Below are 19,589 nucleotides of genomic sequence, written 5' to 3'. Positions count from 1 at the left end.
CCATATAGAGGTTTAACGTTAAAATGATAATTCATGATTACAACGCTGTTTGATTCTTGATATTTCATGACTTACTCTTACCCTTTGAGCTGAGGAGCAAAAACAGAACAAAAAAAAACATAAAAAAAGAAGGAAATGGTCCGTGCACGTTGGCGATGGCTCAGATTTCAACAGGTTTAGAAGAGAATGTATAGCATCATAACACGAAGTGGAAATGTACACGTCTTCTCTCGTAGGTTTTATTGATGATCATAGCATAATATTCGTCATAATTTTAATCCCTAGGAAAATTGTCAACTATGAAATAGAACATACTTTTTCATGATTTCCTTTCTAAGTTGCCATATTGATGACTTAATAATCCATACATATATTTCTTTTAAAAAAAAAGAAAAGAAAAAAAATCTGCGAAGGAACACTACAACACAGAAGATAAAGATGCATGGTTTCAAAAAGCTATCCACTACTAGTACATTAAAAGTCCTTGACACATATTGCGACTGCATTTTCTTCGTGGCAAAACAGTGGCAATGACGTCCACAGCTCTACTTGCTTGTGCAGTAAAGGGAACTGGTTATTTTGGAAAATGTGCAATTTACCAGTCGAAGTGTCATTAACATTATCATTTTAACCCTGGATCTTTCCACGCAACTTCAACAATCTCAGGACGATAACAAGTGAAGCAAATAATGGGAAAGTGATAAAGTACACAGAAATGATCCATGAGACCATAACAATGTTATCCTTGACTGCCAGACTTGTCAATCAAAATATAAACTGTGTTCGCAACAACAGACCAGCGATCCTGCTGTCGAGGCTTCATGACGACATAATGGGACTTTGCCGACGGCGACCCGCTGAACACCAGAGACTAGCGACTGTTCGCATTCCTGAAACGTGCACTGGTGCGTACGTGCGGAAGCGAATGGTAGTGGATCTAGAAGACCGTATACTGCGGAAGATGTGGGGATGTGCGTGTGTGTGTGTGTGTGTGTGTGTGTGTGTGTGTGTGTGTTTGTTTGTTTGTTTGTGTGTGTGTGTGTGCGTGTGTGTAATGTAATTCTATGTAATGCAATGTAATGTAATGTAATGTAATGTAATGCACTGTATTTTTTTTTGGGGGGGAGGGGTAAAAGTAATTAGGCCTACTCATGTTCTATAAGCACTATAGATTAAACGTATTCAACTTTTATGGTTGTTTTGTTTTCTCACACACTTTATTTTATAGCTTAGCTATGTACTAGGTACTTCTAGAATTTTTAAAAAAAAAGTATAGGGCGTAATAGAGAAGGAGACTTCACCGTGCGACTCGAGGGACCAAAAATTGGCCTGCGCTCTCACTAAGAAGGAAACTTCAAGGTGACGTAAGAGACGTCTTCAAATAAGGATGATAATCTATTAGTCAAGAAGTCGAAAAAAATAATGTCCTCCGACACCTCCGAGATATCTCCGCAACGTCTCCGGTAGGTCGCTAATGGGTCTTCGCAAAAGTCGCGCAGACGTCTCGGAGACCTCGCTCACAAAGATTAGTCTCCGCGACTGGAAGGAGACGTCGTCACGGAGACGTCGCGGAGACGTCTAAGCGACCAGCTAGAAACTGGAAAGAATCTCCGAAAAAAAAATCGAACAGGTTTGATTTTCTCGTAACTCCCCGGAGACTCGGTTACATTCCAGGAGACGTCACGGAGACCTCGTGGAGACCTCGTGGAGACATCTCCTCGACTAGGGAGACTCGAGTCACCAACAGGTCGCCAACATGTCTCCAGCCCAGTGAGATACCCACGATAGTTGAATACGTTAGCAAATTGGGCCTATAATAGGCCAGTCTACTAAACATATGTACGTCTATCATCTTCACATAGGGGAAAAAGACCCCTAACCCCCAACTCCATCACATTTTGTCACGAGGCAGCGGTCAAGGGGGATATCAAGCTCACCTGTCTGCGGGATTCCTCAGTATTGCAATGGCTCGGGCGTCTGGGTGGATGGTGACAATCAGCTCCCCGTTGACGTGGGGTGGCCCCGTGTCCAGGTTCGGGTAAAAAAGCTTCCAGTGCTGGTTATCCCACATCGTGGAGGCCGAGCCGTCCCCTGTCAAGCAAAGGGCCGAGACGACAGTTAATTAGCATGCAAGAGTAAAAATACACATCATTGAGGGCATAAGTAAAAATTACCCACGCAAGGCGCAGTCTATACGCCCGAGGTGATAGCCAAGGGTGCGTTTGGACTGTTTGAGAGTGGGTAATTATACTTTAGAAAAAATGTTGTGTATTATTTGTTTTATAAAATGTTGAAGCAAGTTCTTGTCGTTCGTCAAAAATTCTGCAGCAGTCATATCCTCTAGCCGTGCTAATCAGTGCTAATCACCGGTCATTATACTTTACCAATGACCGGTCATAAACAAAATTACGTGTTAGGCAAAATAAATGTCTGGTCACGTGTATGCTCTCAACCAATCATTTGTTTGCAATCTACTCTATCATTTTTAGTTATGACAGTCACATAATGAAAGTGCAATTCTCAACCACTTGTTCAAGTTGATTTTTTTTAAATAAACGTAGTGAACTAAAAAACAACAACAAACAAACAAACAAATATAATACAGGGTTGATCAGTTTTGCTTTTATAAACAGAGTAATGGCAGACGATAAGCATGGCAGTGGTCTCATCAAATTCAAACCTAATATCAAGAAGGTCGTCTAATTTTGTTTTTCACGAAATACCGGTAGTGATAGCAGTCAAAACTGTAATTATGCAAATTGCGGGAAATGACGTCATCACTATACAAGCTTCCCATATATCTCAGCGGAAATCTGCATTAAATTTCCTGTTTTGACATGAAACAACACCAAATAAAGGGTATCCTTCTCATTAAAAAAAAATACTGTAGCCTGCTTTATGATTTATCAGTTACTCTAATTACTCTCGGGAGAGCTGGGAGGTGATGACGTCACCGTCTCTTATTGCTTGTTGATTGTAGGGTTGTTGTTTGTTTGTTTGTTTGTTTTTTTAGTTTTTTTTAACCTGGAAAATCTACGGAAAACATCGAAATTTCATACCAATGTTATTTTGGGTCCGATTTCTATAATATTTCTACAGGTCTGTTCGTTTGATTTTACTCTATTGTTAATATACCATCATTCTTCTAAATATAGTGTGAATAGCAAATGTAACCAGTAAAAAAATCACACCCTAAGGGGGGGGGGGGGTTAATAACTTAATGTGAATGGATAAAAAAGGGTGGGTAAAAAGAGGAGGCAGCCGGTGGTATAGTGAGTTACAAACATACGAACTTTGGGCACAAAATATTGCATCCTCAGGCAATAACCTGACAGAGACGAAACAAAACATTCTTGTTTTCGTTTTCTCACAATTAGATTAATGAAAATTCATTGGTTTGTGGTGTTGGCACATTAAATGTGATAGAATCCGAGACTGAGTATTCTCGATCGCCCAACAAAAATGATTAAAAAAAGAAGTTAGCAATGTTATGTAAGCTCCTTTTCTCACCGACCTGGCCTGAAAGATTATGTCAATTCAATTCATGTCAATTCAATTCAATTCAATTCAATTCAATTCAATTCAATTCAATTCAATTCAGTTCAATTCAATTCAATTCAATTCAGTTGAATTCAATTCAATTCGATCCATTTATTTTCATTCTTGTTTATGCACACGACCAAAAGACCAGGTGCCATATATTTGATACAATTTAATCCATGAGATGGAAGAGTAGCTGCCCTGTATAGGGAGATGGCCACGGAATTCAAATCACAGGATATAGTTTGTGTGTGTGTGTGTGTGTGTGTGTGTGCGTGTGTGTGTGTGTGTGTATGTGTGTGTGCGTGTGTGTGTGTGTGTGTGTGTTGTTGTTGTTGTTATTTTTGTTGTTGTTGATGTTGCTACTGCTGTTGCACTTGTTGTTGTTGTTGTTGTTGTTGTTTACTATAGCTTTAACATAATTGGCGTTATGTAACAGCACTCTAAAACCCAGTGAGCCGAGTTAACGAGCCAAGCTAAGATATCAGGAGGTGAGAGCATTAAATGACTTTCATTCGGAATCGGCTTTTGTTGTCCCTCCTAATAACGCTCTTTAATAATCGTAATGATTGGGCGTGGTGGATTATCCTCCCCCCCCCCCCCCCATCTTCCATCTATACTTCTGATCTTTTTTTTTCTACCCCTTGTGCTTTGACCCCGAAAAACAAACAAACAAACACACATATATACATACATACATACATACATACATACATACATACAAACAAACACTATGACCTCGCTTACCAACGATAATTTTGCTGATGTTTTGCTTGGAGGCCTCGGCGTAGTTGTTGAGAGCGTTGGCCCACCTCTTGTAGTATGTGCCAGGATCTTCGTTCAGTCTGTCCCAGCCCCTTTTCAACTCGACTACATACATAAAATACATTACACACAAAAAAAAAAGATGATAAGATAACAACAAAAAAGATCACATCAGCTGCAGGTGTTAGAGAAAGAAAGGGGGTAGGAACCTTGAGAACGGCTTAAGTCAGTGAGGTATATCTGATTGGCAATCACAGAGGTTGGAGCTCGGCGACGGGGTGAGAGCCCTGATGCGCCAAGTTGGGCGTTGCCCTTTGAGCACTCAGACTGAGTGGTAAATAGCATTATAAATACCCCTATCATTCTTCTTCTTATTATCATTTTTATTTCATTGTTATTATTATAAGCACAATTATGATCATATTCTTCATTATTATAATTATTATTATTATTATCATTATTATTATTATCATTATTATTATTATTATCATTATTATCATTATCATTATTATCATCATCACTATCATCATTACCATTATTACTATTATACGAACTCTCATCAAAAGACGTCGAGCGCAACTTTTTTCCTTCTATTCCTTTGTTTCCTTAGCGGTAAATGTAACAAAGAAACGCTCTCTTGTTGCCTACAGTACATCCCCACCAACCAGCAAGTAGTCGAGTTTTGTGCGGATTGGCTTGGTTCTCGACAAAATGTCGACTTTAATTCATTTGATTCTCACTTCCGCTCTGGTTCAGAGACTTGCCTAGAGTATTAGAACAGCTTCAAAACCTTGCCGTGACCTACCAAACATTCGTCATCACGCCGTGACCAAGATCTTGCCAATTAGTGGATTTTTTTTGTGCTCTGTTTTCTCAGAAACAAACCGCCATCATCCTCCCAAACACGACAAATTGCTAATCTACAATGGATTTGATGCGTGGGTGTGAGATGAAACAAACACGGTCTCGGTCTTGAGAAACAAGACAACGTATTGTATAAACACATCTGTGATATATGGGGGTGTCTGCTTGTGTGTTTAGTCTCATATAATGTGGTCGTTTTGTGTGTACTTCACTTTCAACCCTATCATCCAAAATCTACGCGATGAAATAATCACCTCCTCCTCCCCTCAGCATATACAAAAAAAAAAAATAGTACATCATTTTTCTTTTAAGAAAATGCTTGTGTCGGATGACTGTAGACAATTTTTACAAGAAATCACAAAGATTACGGAGACTTCGGAGACTTCATAAAAGTAACGCCCCTTTTTGTTCTGAATTCGCGTCATCAGGAAGTTATTGCTCCAATTTAGTTTAAGCAACTACAGGAGCTCCACTCAGTAGAAAAAAAAATCAGCGGACGAGTCAGAAGAGTTTATCTTTATCAACCTTTTTTGTGCCAATGACTCAAATGTACACAAAATATTACACACAAACCTGAGCAGGTAATTGTACGTGGCAGGCAGAGGGTTAATAAACAGATGATGCAACATTATTTCATTTTGAGACCCTCATCAGTTCACAAAGATTAGTCACGACGACGAACTTGGTGTTCTCGTCTTGGTGTTGTCGTCTGTTATGGACGTGTCGTAGTCGTCATAGAGATGACGTCATAATACTCGCCGCGTTCGTTTACCAAGTTCATGTAGCAAAACAATGATCTGAGGTTTTCTACAAATTTTCCTGCATTTGCTGCATCAGCATATAGTCTGGGGGTGAATTTCCCTCTACAGGGAACGTCGGGGCAATTCTTAAATCCGGTCTTGTTAAAGTTGAACCACTGTAAAGGATCATCCCCTTTGTCCTCTGCGGTGGAGCTAATGTTGACCTCTTCGTACAAAAAAAAAAAAAAAAAAAAAAAAATATATATATATATATATATATACCAACCTATGATTATTCCCCCAAATCAGGCAGGCTTTTGGAATCCTGTTGTCCGGACCTTAAAGAAATAGAATTAATTTGTAATGGAGGAGCCTACTGCGGAATGTGGATGCTCTACTTTACTCGATACTTCCCGTACTTTCAGTTTTTGTGGAAGGTCTTGCAAGTCATCTCTAGCAATAAACCATTATCACCCAAGATTTCAACCTTTGCTCCTCCAGTTCTTCTAATCATGTTTAATTGCCACATCAATGCCAAACGCGTTATACAATTGACAAAAGAGACTGATATTACTTCCGTAATGATAATGAATATCATTATTATCATCACCATCATGATCATGATGTTTTGTAGCTGTGTGTATATAGAATGATAATAACTTCTTGTTGAGCATCGCCCTTACCCCCTCTCGCCCTCTTACAGGAAGTTCCAGTTCTATCTGGTAACCATGGAGACCGTACATGGAGTTGCAAAAGTAGCACCTCCCTCTGCCTCTTCCCTTCCGTTCCCCTCCCCCCCCCCCCCCCCTCTCCCCTCCTCTCCCGACGATGTGCTCACCTATTCGAACCCTGCTCCACCAGTGCGGTTCCTTGCCGGTCTCGACAACGTGGGGATGGGCGATGAGTTTGTTCCACACGTCAGTCGTGCCGCACTTCGGCATCCCGATGAGGTAGAAGTAGGGCAGGCACTGGCGCGGCTTGTGCCTCACGTTCCAGCAGGGGTTCTTGTACTTCTTCGAAAACGGCTCGGGAAGTTTTTGAAATAGCTGTAAGAAAAAAAAACGGAAGGGGGTGGAATGGCCAGAAAGAAAGGAGCAAAAGGGGTTAGGGGTGAGAAAAGCGAAACTAATGACGAACATCTTTTCATATTTTCGCATGTGTTGTTCCCATTTGATAGCACTTGATAGCTTAGTAGGATCCTATAGTTTTTAAAAGAGGTCGTGTTTTTTTTTTTCATGTGTGTGTGGTTTGTGTGTGTGTGTGTGTGTGTTATTTGTTTTTTTCTCTACTATCTACTACACTACACTCATCCAATCATTAATCTAATCCATTGATTCATTCATCTACTTGTTTGCTAAGCAATTCATTCGTGTGTATATATACGTATATATACTTATATATACGTATATATATATATATATATATATATATGCGTATATATATATATATATATATATATATATATATATAGGTACACATGACGAGTACGTATTTGTATTGTGGATATGTGTAAACATATTATAATTATATACAGAAAGATATGGAATGAATAATTCTGGGTTATTCATGTATCCACATTTGGGAGGTTGACCTAACTTTTCCGGCACTTTGTCCTTGATATCCAGGTAATATCCTGGCTTCAAGTGAGTCGGCATTACGGCCGACGGGGAAGAGAAGTGCTATTATTATAATACTGCTGTCTGCAGCTGTGTCAGTGAACTCCAAAGTTATTGCTGACGGATGTAAAGGATTTTCCACCTGACGACCAGAGACAGCGACATCGAAACAAAAAGGTCTTAAATCCCTTTCATGGGATTTCATGAGATTTCATGAGATTTCATTGGCCTGGTCGCCCAGGGCCACTAAAAACCGATGTAGGGCCACTAAATCCCCCCCCCCCCCTCCCCCGAAAAAAAGTTATCTTTTGGCGGTCCGATCGGGCATCCAAAATTATTCCAAAGGAATTTTTATATGTGCTTTTATTTCGGGCCACCAAAATTTCATATGCGAAGATTTTAGTGGCCCGAATAGGCCATGGGGTGAGCTGGTTTTTTCGCTTGTTTCGTTCCGACAACTGCGGCACTAAAATTTCTCCACAGCTACATGTAAACAAATAACCAAAAAGGCTACAGGAAAAAGTTCGACACAAACCCTCCTGCAGTATTTTGGTAATTTAGGGGGAAACAGTGAACTTTTTTGTCACTGAGGAGCTGAATATGTACACTTTGCCGCGTACGATATTCATTCGCGAACGATCATGTGATGTATGTTATCCAATCCGAATCGAGAATTATTGTTTACGAGTCAAAATGGCCGCCCCCTGTGAGCCTGTCGACGCGTCTACGTCGTCTGCTCTGCCGAAACTTTTAAGATGCGTTATTATGCATGTAACATCGATGAAGTTTGAAAATTTCACGGCTATGACAAACCTAAGATAGACGAAACCTATTTTGTGTGCCAAAGAGTGGATCAAATTGAGTAGGGGAGACCGTGAAATCGCAGACCAGAACGAAGTGATTCAGCTGCTCAGGGGGACTGACTGCAACCTACGTAGGATAATTTACAGGTTAGTTTACGTGCGTACAGTCGTAGCAGTCGACACTGCAGTGCAGTCTCTCTCATATGCATAATGTTAATGACCATGATGACTACAAATACAACGTTAGCTATGTTATGAACGTTGCTTGTGTATGTTATAATGGGCGCTAATGCAGTAGCTTAGCCGTTAGCGTGTCTGTTACATTTTAGATGAATTATCTTGAATTTCACCTTGGCATGGCATAGCCCCGTTATAATGTAGCCTAGCGTTAGATGTAATTTTACATGTTGTTCTATGTACAGCCCAGGTTGTAGGTTGATGTAGCTGATCGGTGATATTGTTTTGTAAAAACCTTGACACACAGGACTGGATTGAAAAAGGTCTAAACTGCATGTAAATTTATATTTTCATAATCATGGCCATGGAGTATTAATATTAAATATCCATCCTGTTTCTCTCACCCCGAAATTGGCGAATCTCCCCTCAAAACACACATTTAGCATCTCATTAAATTAACTTATTAATATTTGATATAAATAGGTCTAAAAAACCAACAATGACAATAACATAATTTCAACAATTAAACTCCCTAAAACATATGATTACCATTATGTTGTGCCAAACTATAAAGCAGTGGGTGGTGGTGATAGTGAAAGGCCAAGGATTACTAGTATTAATGATGATAAGGCAGTTGTATTCATAATTATGATAATTGATATTGCATGTGATCAGGTGCTGAAAGCTGTAGATGTAATTTAAAATCAGTAATTGCACTGCAAGTACAAGTTGAAGTAGTTGATGATGACAATGATCATGAGGTGTTAATGATTACCTGGCATAGTACTAGGGCTTATTGGTAATTACAAGATTCAAATATATTTGCAGTCAATAGTCTACTGTACATTTAATGATATATTGAGTGTAATGTTCAACCCCTCCCTCTAGCGTTTAGCCTTTTTTTCCCCCTAACAAAATCCAACGGCTAATCATTGCTGTTCATTTCTCCATTGTATTAAATAGGATTCCATGAAACGTGCTACAAGAGGTTTATAGATAGCAAACGCCTGAATCTCGCTAGGAAACGAAAGCTGAAGGAGGAGCCTGGTCCGTCAGCAGGAGCATCTGTTTCCTCCCCTAAGACGCTCACAGCAAGATCAAGATTTTCCTCTGGAAGCTGTTCAGGTTCTGCTGTGTTGCCTGTAAAATGCATCATTTGCAACAGAGTCAACCTGCTCATTACCGGTACTTGCCAAGGGAAATAGGTTAATATGATTGATATTGAAGCATGAAAACATTGCCATGTTACTATAAGTTGTCCTTGATAAAATGGAGCAATATATATATACACCACTGAAACATTCACACACATACACAAAGAACTTCAGTGCAAAGTTCAGAAACAACAGAATGTACTGTATATGCACCAATGCTTTGGTCAATGTGATTGATATTCAAGAATTGACATCTTACCAAAGTTGTGCATGATAAAATGTCTTTGTAATACAGATTGCTTCCTGTATTTTGAATGCCAATGTTTATGCAACATGTTTTGACTCCTTGCCTCAGTATGTGATTGTTCGCCCTTTAGCAAACATTTCTGTCCACTATTATGATTTGATTAGGGTTGAATTATTCTAAGAACAAAGATGTTTTCCTAAGTGTGGTTTTTTCATAAAACTGAATGACTACGATTAAAATTTGTTTCTCCCACTCTGGGGAAAAAAATGTAACTATTATTAATACTGGAACAGAATGTTCATGTAGAAAGGTCAGTACAATGTAGGTGTGAGTACAAAATCAGTTTGCTAAAACTAATACCAGCCAAATGAAAATTGTGCATAAGTTGAGTCAATTTTGCACAGATCCTCTGATATTGGAAGTTAATTGCAATGTTATCATAATTTTTAATGCCAAACCTGTTTTATCCTCTCCAAGATTTTCAGGTACACATTGCCTCCAATACAGAATCCAACATGTTTCACTCATGAATGGGTAAACTATAATTTTGCCTTTATTTTATATATTGGCATTTTTCAAAACTTTTACACCCTTTCAAGGATATTTGGACCATGGAATGTTCCAGGAAATTTATTAAAACTAGAAAATTTGACTGATTATCATTTTGAGCTATCTTACATGAAAGGAGGTAGTGTCCCACCATGTTGTAACTTAATAATAGCAATGAAAACTTCAGGAAATTTCATGAAGATTAAATTTTCTAAAGTACTGTATAATATTTCATGAACAACGTGATTGCTATGTGATCTAAGTATATTAAAGTTTCTTAAGAAGAAGAAGAAGAAGAAAATAAAAACATGTTTACTGATAAACAATGTGATCTGTTTAATAGTAATGTCTCATGTGTGTAAATGAGTTTGTATGTGTGCGTGTGAGTGTATATTATACAAATGATGCACAGGATAGAGTGCGTTAGTGTAGGCGTATAGTACACTCGAGGGTATTTACAATTGTGAAACATGCACTACATTGTAAATACCCGAGAGTGAGCTACGCCTCCACTAACGCCACGAAATAATCCTGTGCATCATTTGTTTTATAAAATGGGTCGAAAATTCGAAACTAACAGCATTTTTCAGCGTTTTTCACGTACCTTTGTGGGTATTAACCTGCTAGATCGTTGGATTTGCCCTTCAAAGTGACTCCATGTACGCGTCCGGTCCCACAACGCTTGGTCTACTGTATACTGTATGATACGTACGCCACACATGTTATGCACAAACAAGGGAAGGGCCGGCAGTCCGAACTAGAAGTTGTTTACAGGATTGACAGCGCGTATGCATGCAATTCAAAGGAGCCGCCGCGCGCACAGACGATCGGCAATAGGATCTAACACGCAGTGCAATGGGACTGAGTAACCAAAGCACACGTGACTCATTTCAGCGCTTCCTATTGGCTACATTCTTGAACCCATTTTATAAAATATGTCAGCGTTTTTATGCACCTGTGTATGTGTAATGCACTGATCAATACATGTATTATATCATTGTGTGTGTTCATGTTTATGATAATCTTTTTTATGATGCTGATGTGATAAATGGCAAAGGCATGTAGAATAATATTTTAATACACTTGGGTATATTGAATCTTCATAACTATGTGTGTGCGTATGTGTGTGTGCATGTGAGGGTGTGTGTGTGTGTGTGTGTACAATAAGATTCTCCCACATGCACGCGGACACACACACAAACAAACGCACTGATTTTTTTTCTTTCTTTTTTTGCCTTGAATGATTAGTCATTTGATTAATAACATGTCTTTGAACAGAATATAAGGCATTTGCCTTGACCTCTGACGGTCAGTCAGTGCTCTCTCTCATACGGTCTCGAACCACTTTGCTCTTGTCCTCCTTTGCATAGCCAGCATCAGGAAAAACTGAAACATGAGATATAATGCAACTATTAAACCAAAACTTCACTTTTTTTCTAGGTATATGGCTAAAAGCAGTGCTTTACAAATGTGCATATGTATTTCAGCTTAGAAACACTATGGGAACTATACTGCGGCTAGCAGCCCCATACGCATAACTGCGGCCAGCAGCCCCATACGCATAGCGTCATGGGGCTGTGAACTGTAGCATACAGGATCATGACGGATGTTTTATCGCGGACAAATATCAACTTAAAATCGGGAAAAAATCTTCAATTTGAAGACTTATTAATAAATTTGAAGTATTGATAACAGAGTTCGTGCAAGGTTTGCTTCTGCAAATAGTTCCTTTCTGTTCAAATTGATGACTAAATGTGACTCGGTCGAGAGGAAACTGGCAGAGCTACACTGAATTGACGGCCAGCGCATGCACACAGAGACATCTACATCCAGTCAATGGATTCGAAATTTGTGCGCAGTGATGTGTGCGCCTGCGCTGACCGTCAATTCTGCGTAGCTCTCCCAGATTCCTCTCGACCTAGTCATATTAAGTCATCAATTCGAACAGAAAATGACTATTTGTAGAACCAAACCTTGCACGAACCCTGTTGTCAATACTTCAACCTTACTTGTAAGTCTTCAAATTGAAGAATTTTTGTTCGATTTAAGGTTGACATTTGTCCGCGATACTATTCTGTCATAATTCTAAATGCTACAATCCGCAGCCCCATTACGATATGTGTATTGGGCTGCTGGTCGCAGTTTATAAAATATGGATTTTCGCAAAAACTACAGGATATTTCGAGGAGAACTTTTTACAGTATATTTAGGATGTACAAAACATCACATTTCCGCATTCAGAAAGTAGTGCCAGTGTTGCTGGAACGAAACCCATTTTCTAAGCCTCTTTTTCAGCTTCACCCCATGGCCTAGAACGGCCCCAGAGGGAAAAAGGCGAGTGTCGATCCCTGTAGATAACTTTGTTCATGAAAAATTTGCAGCAACCAATGAATTAAATGAAATCAGTTTGCATATTTCAAATGCACTTGTACTCAGTTACCTTTCGTCGTTATCCCTATTTGAATAGAATTTATCTAAAGAGGTGTTTATGAGTGCGAGTTTAGCTTTATAAATGAGTCAATGCATGCACAAAAATTCTACTTGCCTTTTGATCAGGTATGAACAAGAACAAACAGAACATAACAGTGAGAATATGAAACATCATATTCTACACACTCTACGTGCTCGGAGAGCTCTCAAAACTCGGTAGATACCATTAACAGACACTTTTTAATTAATACTACCTCCACAGTGCAGCTATTCTGGTGTTCAAAAACTCGCTGTTTCAGCACAATGGAGTATTTTCGCAACGATTAGCTTTCTGCCTCCCTTTTAACAGGAAGTATTGAAGGAACTGATTACAGTAGTTCTTATGGGCTTTTCTTGCAATTACAATATCTTCTGATAATTCACATCGCCGATAAAGTAAAATGACCTAACGTAAAAAAAAAGAAGTCCACAATGCCGAAACCCTTTGGAGAACATTCACTCTCTTTACAAACATACACGCAGACACACTCACACAAACACACGCACGCATGCACACACCAAAGGTGAAAAATATACAAAATATCGCTGAACTGGGAATATCATCGGAAAAGTTCCTATTTACACGATCGTGCAACCAGTTTCATGTCAGCTAATCAATCATCACAACGCTCGATGACATTTATAGGAAAAGATCGCTTTGCACGTAGTCATAACTGTGTAGTAACTCACAAAATCCTTCTCTTCATTTGTATAGGGTGATATTTACCTACTTTGACATACAAAAAAAAAAACAGATATGGTCTATGACTCGTTTGACGTCATATAATGCGAGGATATTATACCAAGTGTTCTCAACGGAGGTGTCAGCTGATGCCATCGTATAAATAGAAAAATAAAGAAGAAATCATAACATTTTCCTCCAGGTCGTCTGAGGGCGTTATGCTAAATGTCTTACGACCATTCCATTTTCCGTTCCTCCGATATGTTGCATTGAATTCACCGATTTCTTTCAACGCAGCTTACCCACTTGATTCCAACTAATGTAGTTACCGTTTTCGGGAGCAAATTATACCATTACGCAGTAGATTATGTGATCATAAATAACATCATCCGACTATACTCTAGCATTATAGCGTCCATGAATATGTCATAAAGTTTGGCATGGTTATAAATTATTCGGCAACTTGGCGTTAGTTTTCTCTGAAAACAGATTTATGATTGCTAATCCCACGCTATCCAGAAGATTTTAATGGGTAGCATTTCATATGATTTTGTTTTGATTTGAAAACTAGGAAATTAGTATAAAGGGCATTGCATGAGTTTCAATGGCAACAAGGCCTCATCAAACTTGCGCTTGCTATTATGACTTATAGTGCCCTCATTTCATGAAATCAAGTCTAAAAGTAAAATCCCACATAATGAATCATGTACGGCCCATTTTATGAGCATTTCACCTCTTCAGTGTGTTTGATTCAACTCTATCACAATAGTTAACGAGAACGTGGAGGTTTACAAAAGGGTTCTCTGAAATACAAATAGATGTTGATTTGTGTTGATTTATGATACCCTCAACATCCCTTTTGCGGTGAAATGTATTTTAAAAACATTCCATTATACCTTTAACTAATGTTTCTCCTCTTTTTTTTTCTTCAGATTACTTGGATACGTCCGCAAAAAAAAATAAAAAATAAAAAATCCTTCCAAACCAATATTCCTGTTGTGACCTCATCTGTCAATAATTGCTAGAGTACTGATATGCACCTTCCCCTCGACTCAGCATAACTTGCATGTTCCCTCACTATGTCTTTTGTTATAGTCACAGAAACATGCAAGTTAAGCTGAGTCGAGGGGAAGGTGCATTCCAATGTCTTTTGTTAAACATATCAGTACTTTAGCAATGATTGACAGATGAGGTCACAACAGGAATTTGCTTGGAAGGATTTTTTTGAGCGTATCCAAGTAATCTGAAGAAAAATAGAAGAAAAATTAGTTAAAAATATATGGAATGTTTCTAGATATTCATTTCACCGAAAAAGTGATGTTGAGGGTATCATAAATCTACACAAATCAACATCCAGTTGAATTTCAGAGAACCGTTAAATAGCTCAGAGCAAGGAGGTTAAGAGTTGGAGTTCCAACTGGCTGTAATTATTCAAACAGTTGTCAGATTTCTATTGATGTACAAAAGAATTTCACAGGTGCATTTGTGCCTTTGATGATCGATGTTCGAAGCCGCCGTCTTTCTGAGCAATCTGAAGATTCAGTTTGAAAGTTAACATAATATCGGCCATATTTTGCTTATTTATTCATTAAATGAAATGAAATTTCACTTAATGATAAAGCATGTAAAAAAAAAAAAATCAATCCCGTGCAGAAATTTGTGCAAAAGTGTAAATCAGAGCTGTATCATGTGAAACGGTTTAAAACTGTACCATCCTGGAAAGCCGGTTTTATCATTTTCCACTTAATTCCGACAAATAAAACTGACCTGGAATAATCTTCAAATATAATTCTTTATTGATAGATATATGGGTATATACGGGTATGCCCAGTCGAGTGATTTTCATCTTTATTTCAGTATTTTTTGCGCAATTTCTATTCGCACATCCTCGTGTCTGTATAACTTGTATAAGAAGGGACAGCGAAAAGTAATTACCATCACAAAGACATATCTTCCTCAGAAAGTGTCTGGTGATTATGCAATGAGACACGAGTCAATTGTCTTCCTATCTGCGTGGCAGATCCTGTTTGGCACATGCTTCAAATATTTTTGAGCGGCGGCATCGAACATCTAGCAAAGGAAATAAGACAGTTGTGACTCCATTCTCTTGAACCTCCTTGCTCAGAGTAATCGCTTGTGTATGAGTATAATAGGAAAGTTGTTTCGCAGTAATGAAAGAGTTAACGTGAATGTATGTCTTACGCCTCGGGCGAGTCTCCGCAAACTCGTGTCCGGAGTTTCGGGCACGCGGTAGAAACCGCCGCTGAGCTCCTCGGTCTTCTGAGCCGCTCGGGAGTCGCGGCCGCCGTCGCCGTCGCCGCGCCTCGCCTGCATCTGGTCGAAGGGGGGCATGTTCGCGTGCGAAGTGGAGAAGAAGTCCTGGATGACGGCGCGGTTGTAGAAGCTGAAGTAGACGAGTAAACTGCAAATGGAGATGAACGTCAGCAGCTGGGTTTTCTGCTGCTGATGGGAGAGATTATAAAGGACGGAAGACAGAGAAGGGGGCGAGAAGAGAGTTAGAGAGAATATCAATCATTATAACGATGAGAAAACTTCGTCCTTCTTCAATCATATTAACTTCCATTTCCACAACAGTGATAAGATAAATAGGCGACATTTATTACAATTACGTGTCAAGAATCGCATCGATTTTCTCCTTAGTTTTTGACAGTATGAAATGAGTCCTTCCCTACCGGTTTCTCGGCAACACTTGTCTTAATTTTTTTTTATTTCTTGTCATGCAGCAAAATTTGCATTATTAACGTAAAAGGTTATGCAATAACCTTTTACGGCACAAGCTATATACCATCTTATGACCGATACAATAATCCATACACAATTCCTCAAATAATGTCAACAACTCATATACTGTCTCCGCCATTATATGCCATCATTCTATATCCAGATAAAGTGCAGTTAACCTACAATTATTATCAAAACGTGAAACCCCACCAAAAATAGTTGTTGTAAAGTCATTAGAAAATTGAAAGGCAGAAGATTAATATCGGATTATGGTCATATCAAAAATATAATGAAATTGACTCCTTGGCCTTGATATACTAATGATCTTTTTTAATATCAGTCTGTTTTGTCAGTCTGTTTTGTGCTGTTCTTAATCGTAGCAACACGCCTGGCTTGTTAATTCTGAATCCTTTAGCTACTTGCTGGTCAGATATCATGATATCATATTCAGTCTCTCTGAAGAGGTATACATGGAAACGTCGGGGACTTTTCCTCAAATAGGAGGAGGAGGGAAGTATGTGTCTGCCCTTACCGGCTCGCCTGGGACACATTGCGTTCAACTTTCGCCCTCATATATGGGCTGAACTGTTCAGCAAGTGAACCAGAAGTGTAACACATGGCGTTCCATACAGAATAAGTAGCACTAGCACAGAGGGATGGGGCGTACAAATTCTTTCCGTCCCCCTCCCTACATCCGCATCCCCCATATTCTTCTCTCGGGAATCATTAGTCTGGCATATTCTCGCCCCATCAAGCTCAAAAACTGACAGCCGCATACAACAGCAGGAGGGGAATGGAATCGGGGCATAGACTCTGTGCACTGTATCCTTCTTTCTGCTCACCACTCCAGCGGGAACCCCGGCAGGAGGTTAAACAGGTTTATCATCTAATTTATCACACAGTTCGCGCCCTCCACATCTCATCCCTCCCCTTCTCTTTTCCTTTCCACCCAACCTCGCTCTCTTCATTTGAACTCGACATTCCAGTACACAAGAACAAACGCACGATGTGAGATGTCTTATCACAGCCAATACAAGGGATGGTATGGTATATTATTGGTTGAGATGGGGATTCAGCTTTTAACTTTTTGCAGGATAAATTAGAAAACACTTCTGATATGGATGATAAAAAGCATACATAAGAGGTTTTCAAAGTTTATTTCATGAAGATGGGCTTTGAAATGGCTGATATCCAAGTCACAGTAAAACAAAGTGATCCTTTAAAAAAGTAGCTAGGTGGGTCCCACCTTTTACTAGATTTAGGGTCTCTTTGTTTTGGATATCTCAGCCATTTCAAAATCAATTTTCATCAAATAAACTCCGAATATATTCCTCTTAGAATTATATGCTCTTGCACATTTCATAAGAAGTTTCTCATTATCAAAAAAAAAAAAAGTTGGAAACCTGAAGCCCCATCTCAAACAAAACTAATATACAATCTTAAAGCGAACATCAAGCGTCACACTTACCAGGGAGGTGGCCCACCTCCCTCCACTTACGGACAATGAGAAGGCACATGATACCTGCCGACTCAAATAAAGGCAAATATAATACGACATAGGCCTAATAGGAATTATTGTACCTCAAAATACAAGCGGTGCCATACCTAAACAGACACGATAGAGGGCGTACTGGAGCACTGTACCGCGGACGAAACAATAACCTATTGCACCAAGGAGCTATCGATTGAAGCATGACAATGTGATTTGCATATTGATTTGTTTGCTGATTCGTTTTGCAGCAAACACGCTTGACGTCAAGTATGATTTTGAACATAATCCATTTCAGTTACATACAGATAAACAAACATCACCAGTTGGAACAATACAGCGACATGGCGACATTAACCTTTTGACCCAAATGAGGGGGTGAGGCTAAGGCTGTTGGCTGTTCTTTAAAAGCGCCCATGTTTGCTTCTCTCAATGACTACCATACCTAAATACTCCCCTCCTTTGTCATTCTCTACCCCTCCCCAATGTCTTTTTTTTAAAGAGACTACACAGTATACTGGGTGATGTGAGGATTCAGGTTTATAACATTTTTGGAGAGATAATAATTGACCTCCTATGAAATATGAAAGAGCATGTAATTTCAAGAAGGATTCAACATTTATTTGACGAAAATTGGCCTTGAAATGCCTGAGATATCCAAAAAAGCGATCCTAATAAAATTGATAGGCCACGACTTTTATTGGGATCTCTTTGTTTTTCCTTGTTTTTAGATATCTCAGTCATTTCAAAACTGATTTTTATCAAATAAACATTTGATTCCCCTTAGAATTGTATGCTCTTTAACATTTCATAGAGTGGTTTCTAAATATCTCGCAAAACGTTACAAGCTAAATCCTCACCTCAACCAGTACTGTACAGTCCCTTTAATATACTTAATTTTATATCAAGTAACATCTATCAATTTATCTTTTTCTCTGTGCCATCTCTCCATCTTCTCCTTTTATGATGGGAGGTACATTAAAATGGTGTGGTTTCAGGTGATAACGATGGAACAGTACGTAAAGACATTACAGTTGTACTGTAAGTACCCCAACAGAAACACATTGCATGCAATGGCGAATACCGGAGAGGTGGAAGTCTTCGCCTCCCTGCACATACGTATACACACGTGATGCATGTATATTGCATGCTAATTGAGACAATGACAATGACGTCAGCAGACAAAGATACAGATCATGGGAGGTGGGGAAAGATTTAGGGAGGGAGGGGTGGGGGTAAGGGAGGTGGCGGTGATGGTGGTGGTGGGGCGTGTGCTGTTTGCAGCATTCATGTCTTTGAACCCTACCTGTCAAATTTCACACACCTGTAAATACAATCCTGCTTTGACGCAGAAACCTTTCCGCATCTTGTGCAACAGAATAGTTCGGAAGATGTTGCAAAAACAGCAAAGGTTGAAGACCTATTTGCGACATTGATATAACAATCACTTTGAGTAAGGGGATGTGTAGGAAATCTAGCACTCCACCTGGTATCTGACGGGTAAGGTGCTTTGCCTTAGAAGAAAATGCAGTTACATGTTTGCCATGGAAAAGACGGTTACAGCTCGTTATTCCGAAGGTTCGTTGTTCCGAAGGCTCTTCAGTCCGAAGATTCGTTATTCCGAAGGTTCGTTTTTCCGAATTTCATTTTCGGATTAACAAATCTTCGGAATAACGAACCTTCGGAATAACGCCACAAATGTTCGGATTAACGAACCCTTTTTTCATTTTCGGATTAACGAACCTCTAAGTA

General features: G+C 39.2%; 1 protein-coding gene across 1 annotated transcript in view; it reads right to left on the bottom strand.

The window, feature by feature from the left end:
- The window catches only part of LOC139711266 (carbohydrate sulfotransferase 15-like), a 77,482-nt gene that overhangs the window by 8,534 nt on the left and 49,359 nt on the right, over positions 1–19,589 (bottom strand). Inside the window, exons 2-5 of the mRNA XM_071623177.1 lie at positions 15,809–16,069; positions 6,748–6,955; positions 4,288–4,410; positions 1,938–2,091 (exon numbers count right to left, since the gene is read on the bottom strand). Coding sequence (XP_071479278.1) covers positions 1,938–2,091; positions 4,288–4,410; positions 6,748–6,955; positions 15,809–16,069 — 746 coding nt within the window. The remainder of the gene's footprint in view (positions 1–1,937; positions 2,092–4,287; positions 4,411–6,747; positions 6,956–15,808; positions 16,070–19,589) is intronic.

Source organism: Diadema antillarum, unplaced genomic scaffold, assembly GCF_040938485.1.
Source record: "Diadema antillarum isolate AM-2024a unplaced genomic scaffold, OU_Dant_1.0 seq00001630_RagTag, whole genome shotgun sequence".
Taxonomy (NCBI): domain Eukaryota; kingdom Metazoa; phylum Echinodermata; class Echinoidea; order Diadematoida; family Diadematidae; genus Diadema; species Diadema antillarum.
Note: the sequence above shows the minus strand (reverse complement) of the source record. Positions and strands in the feature narration are given on the sequence as shown.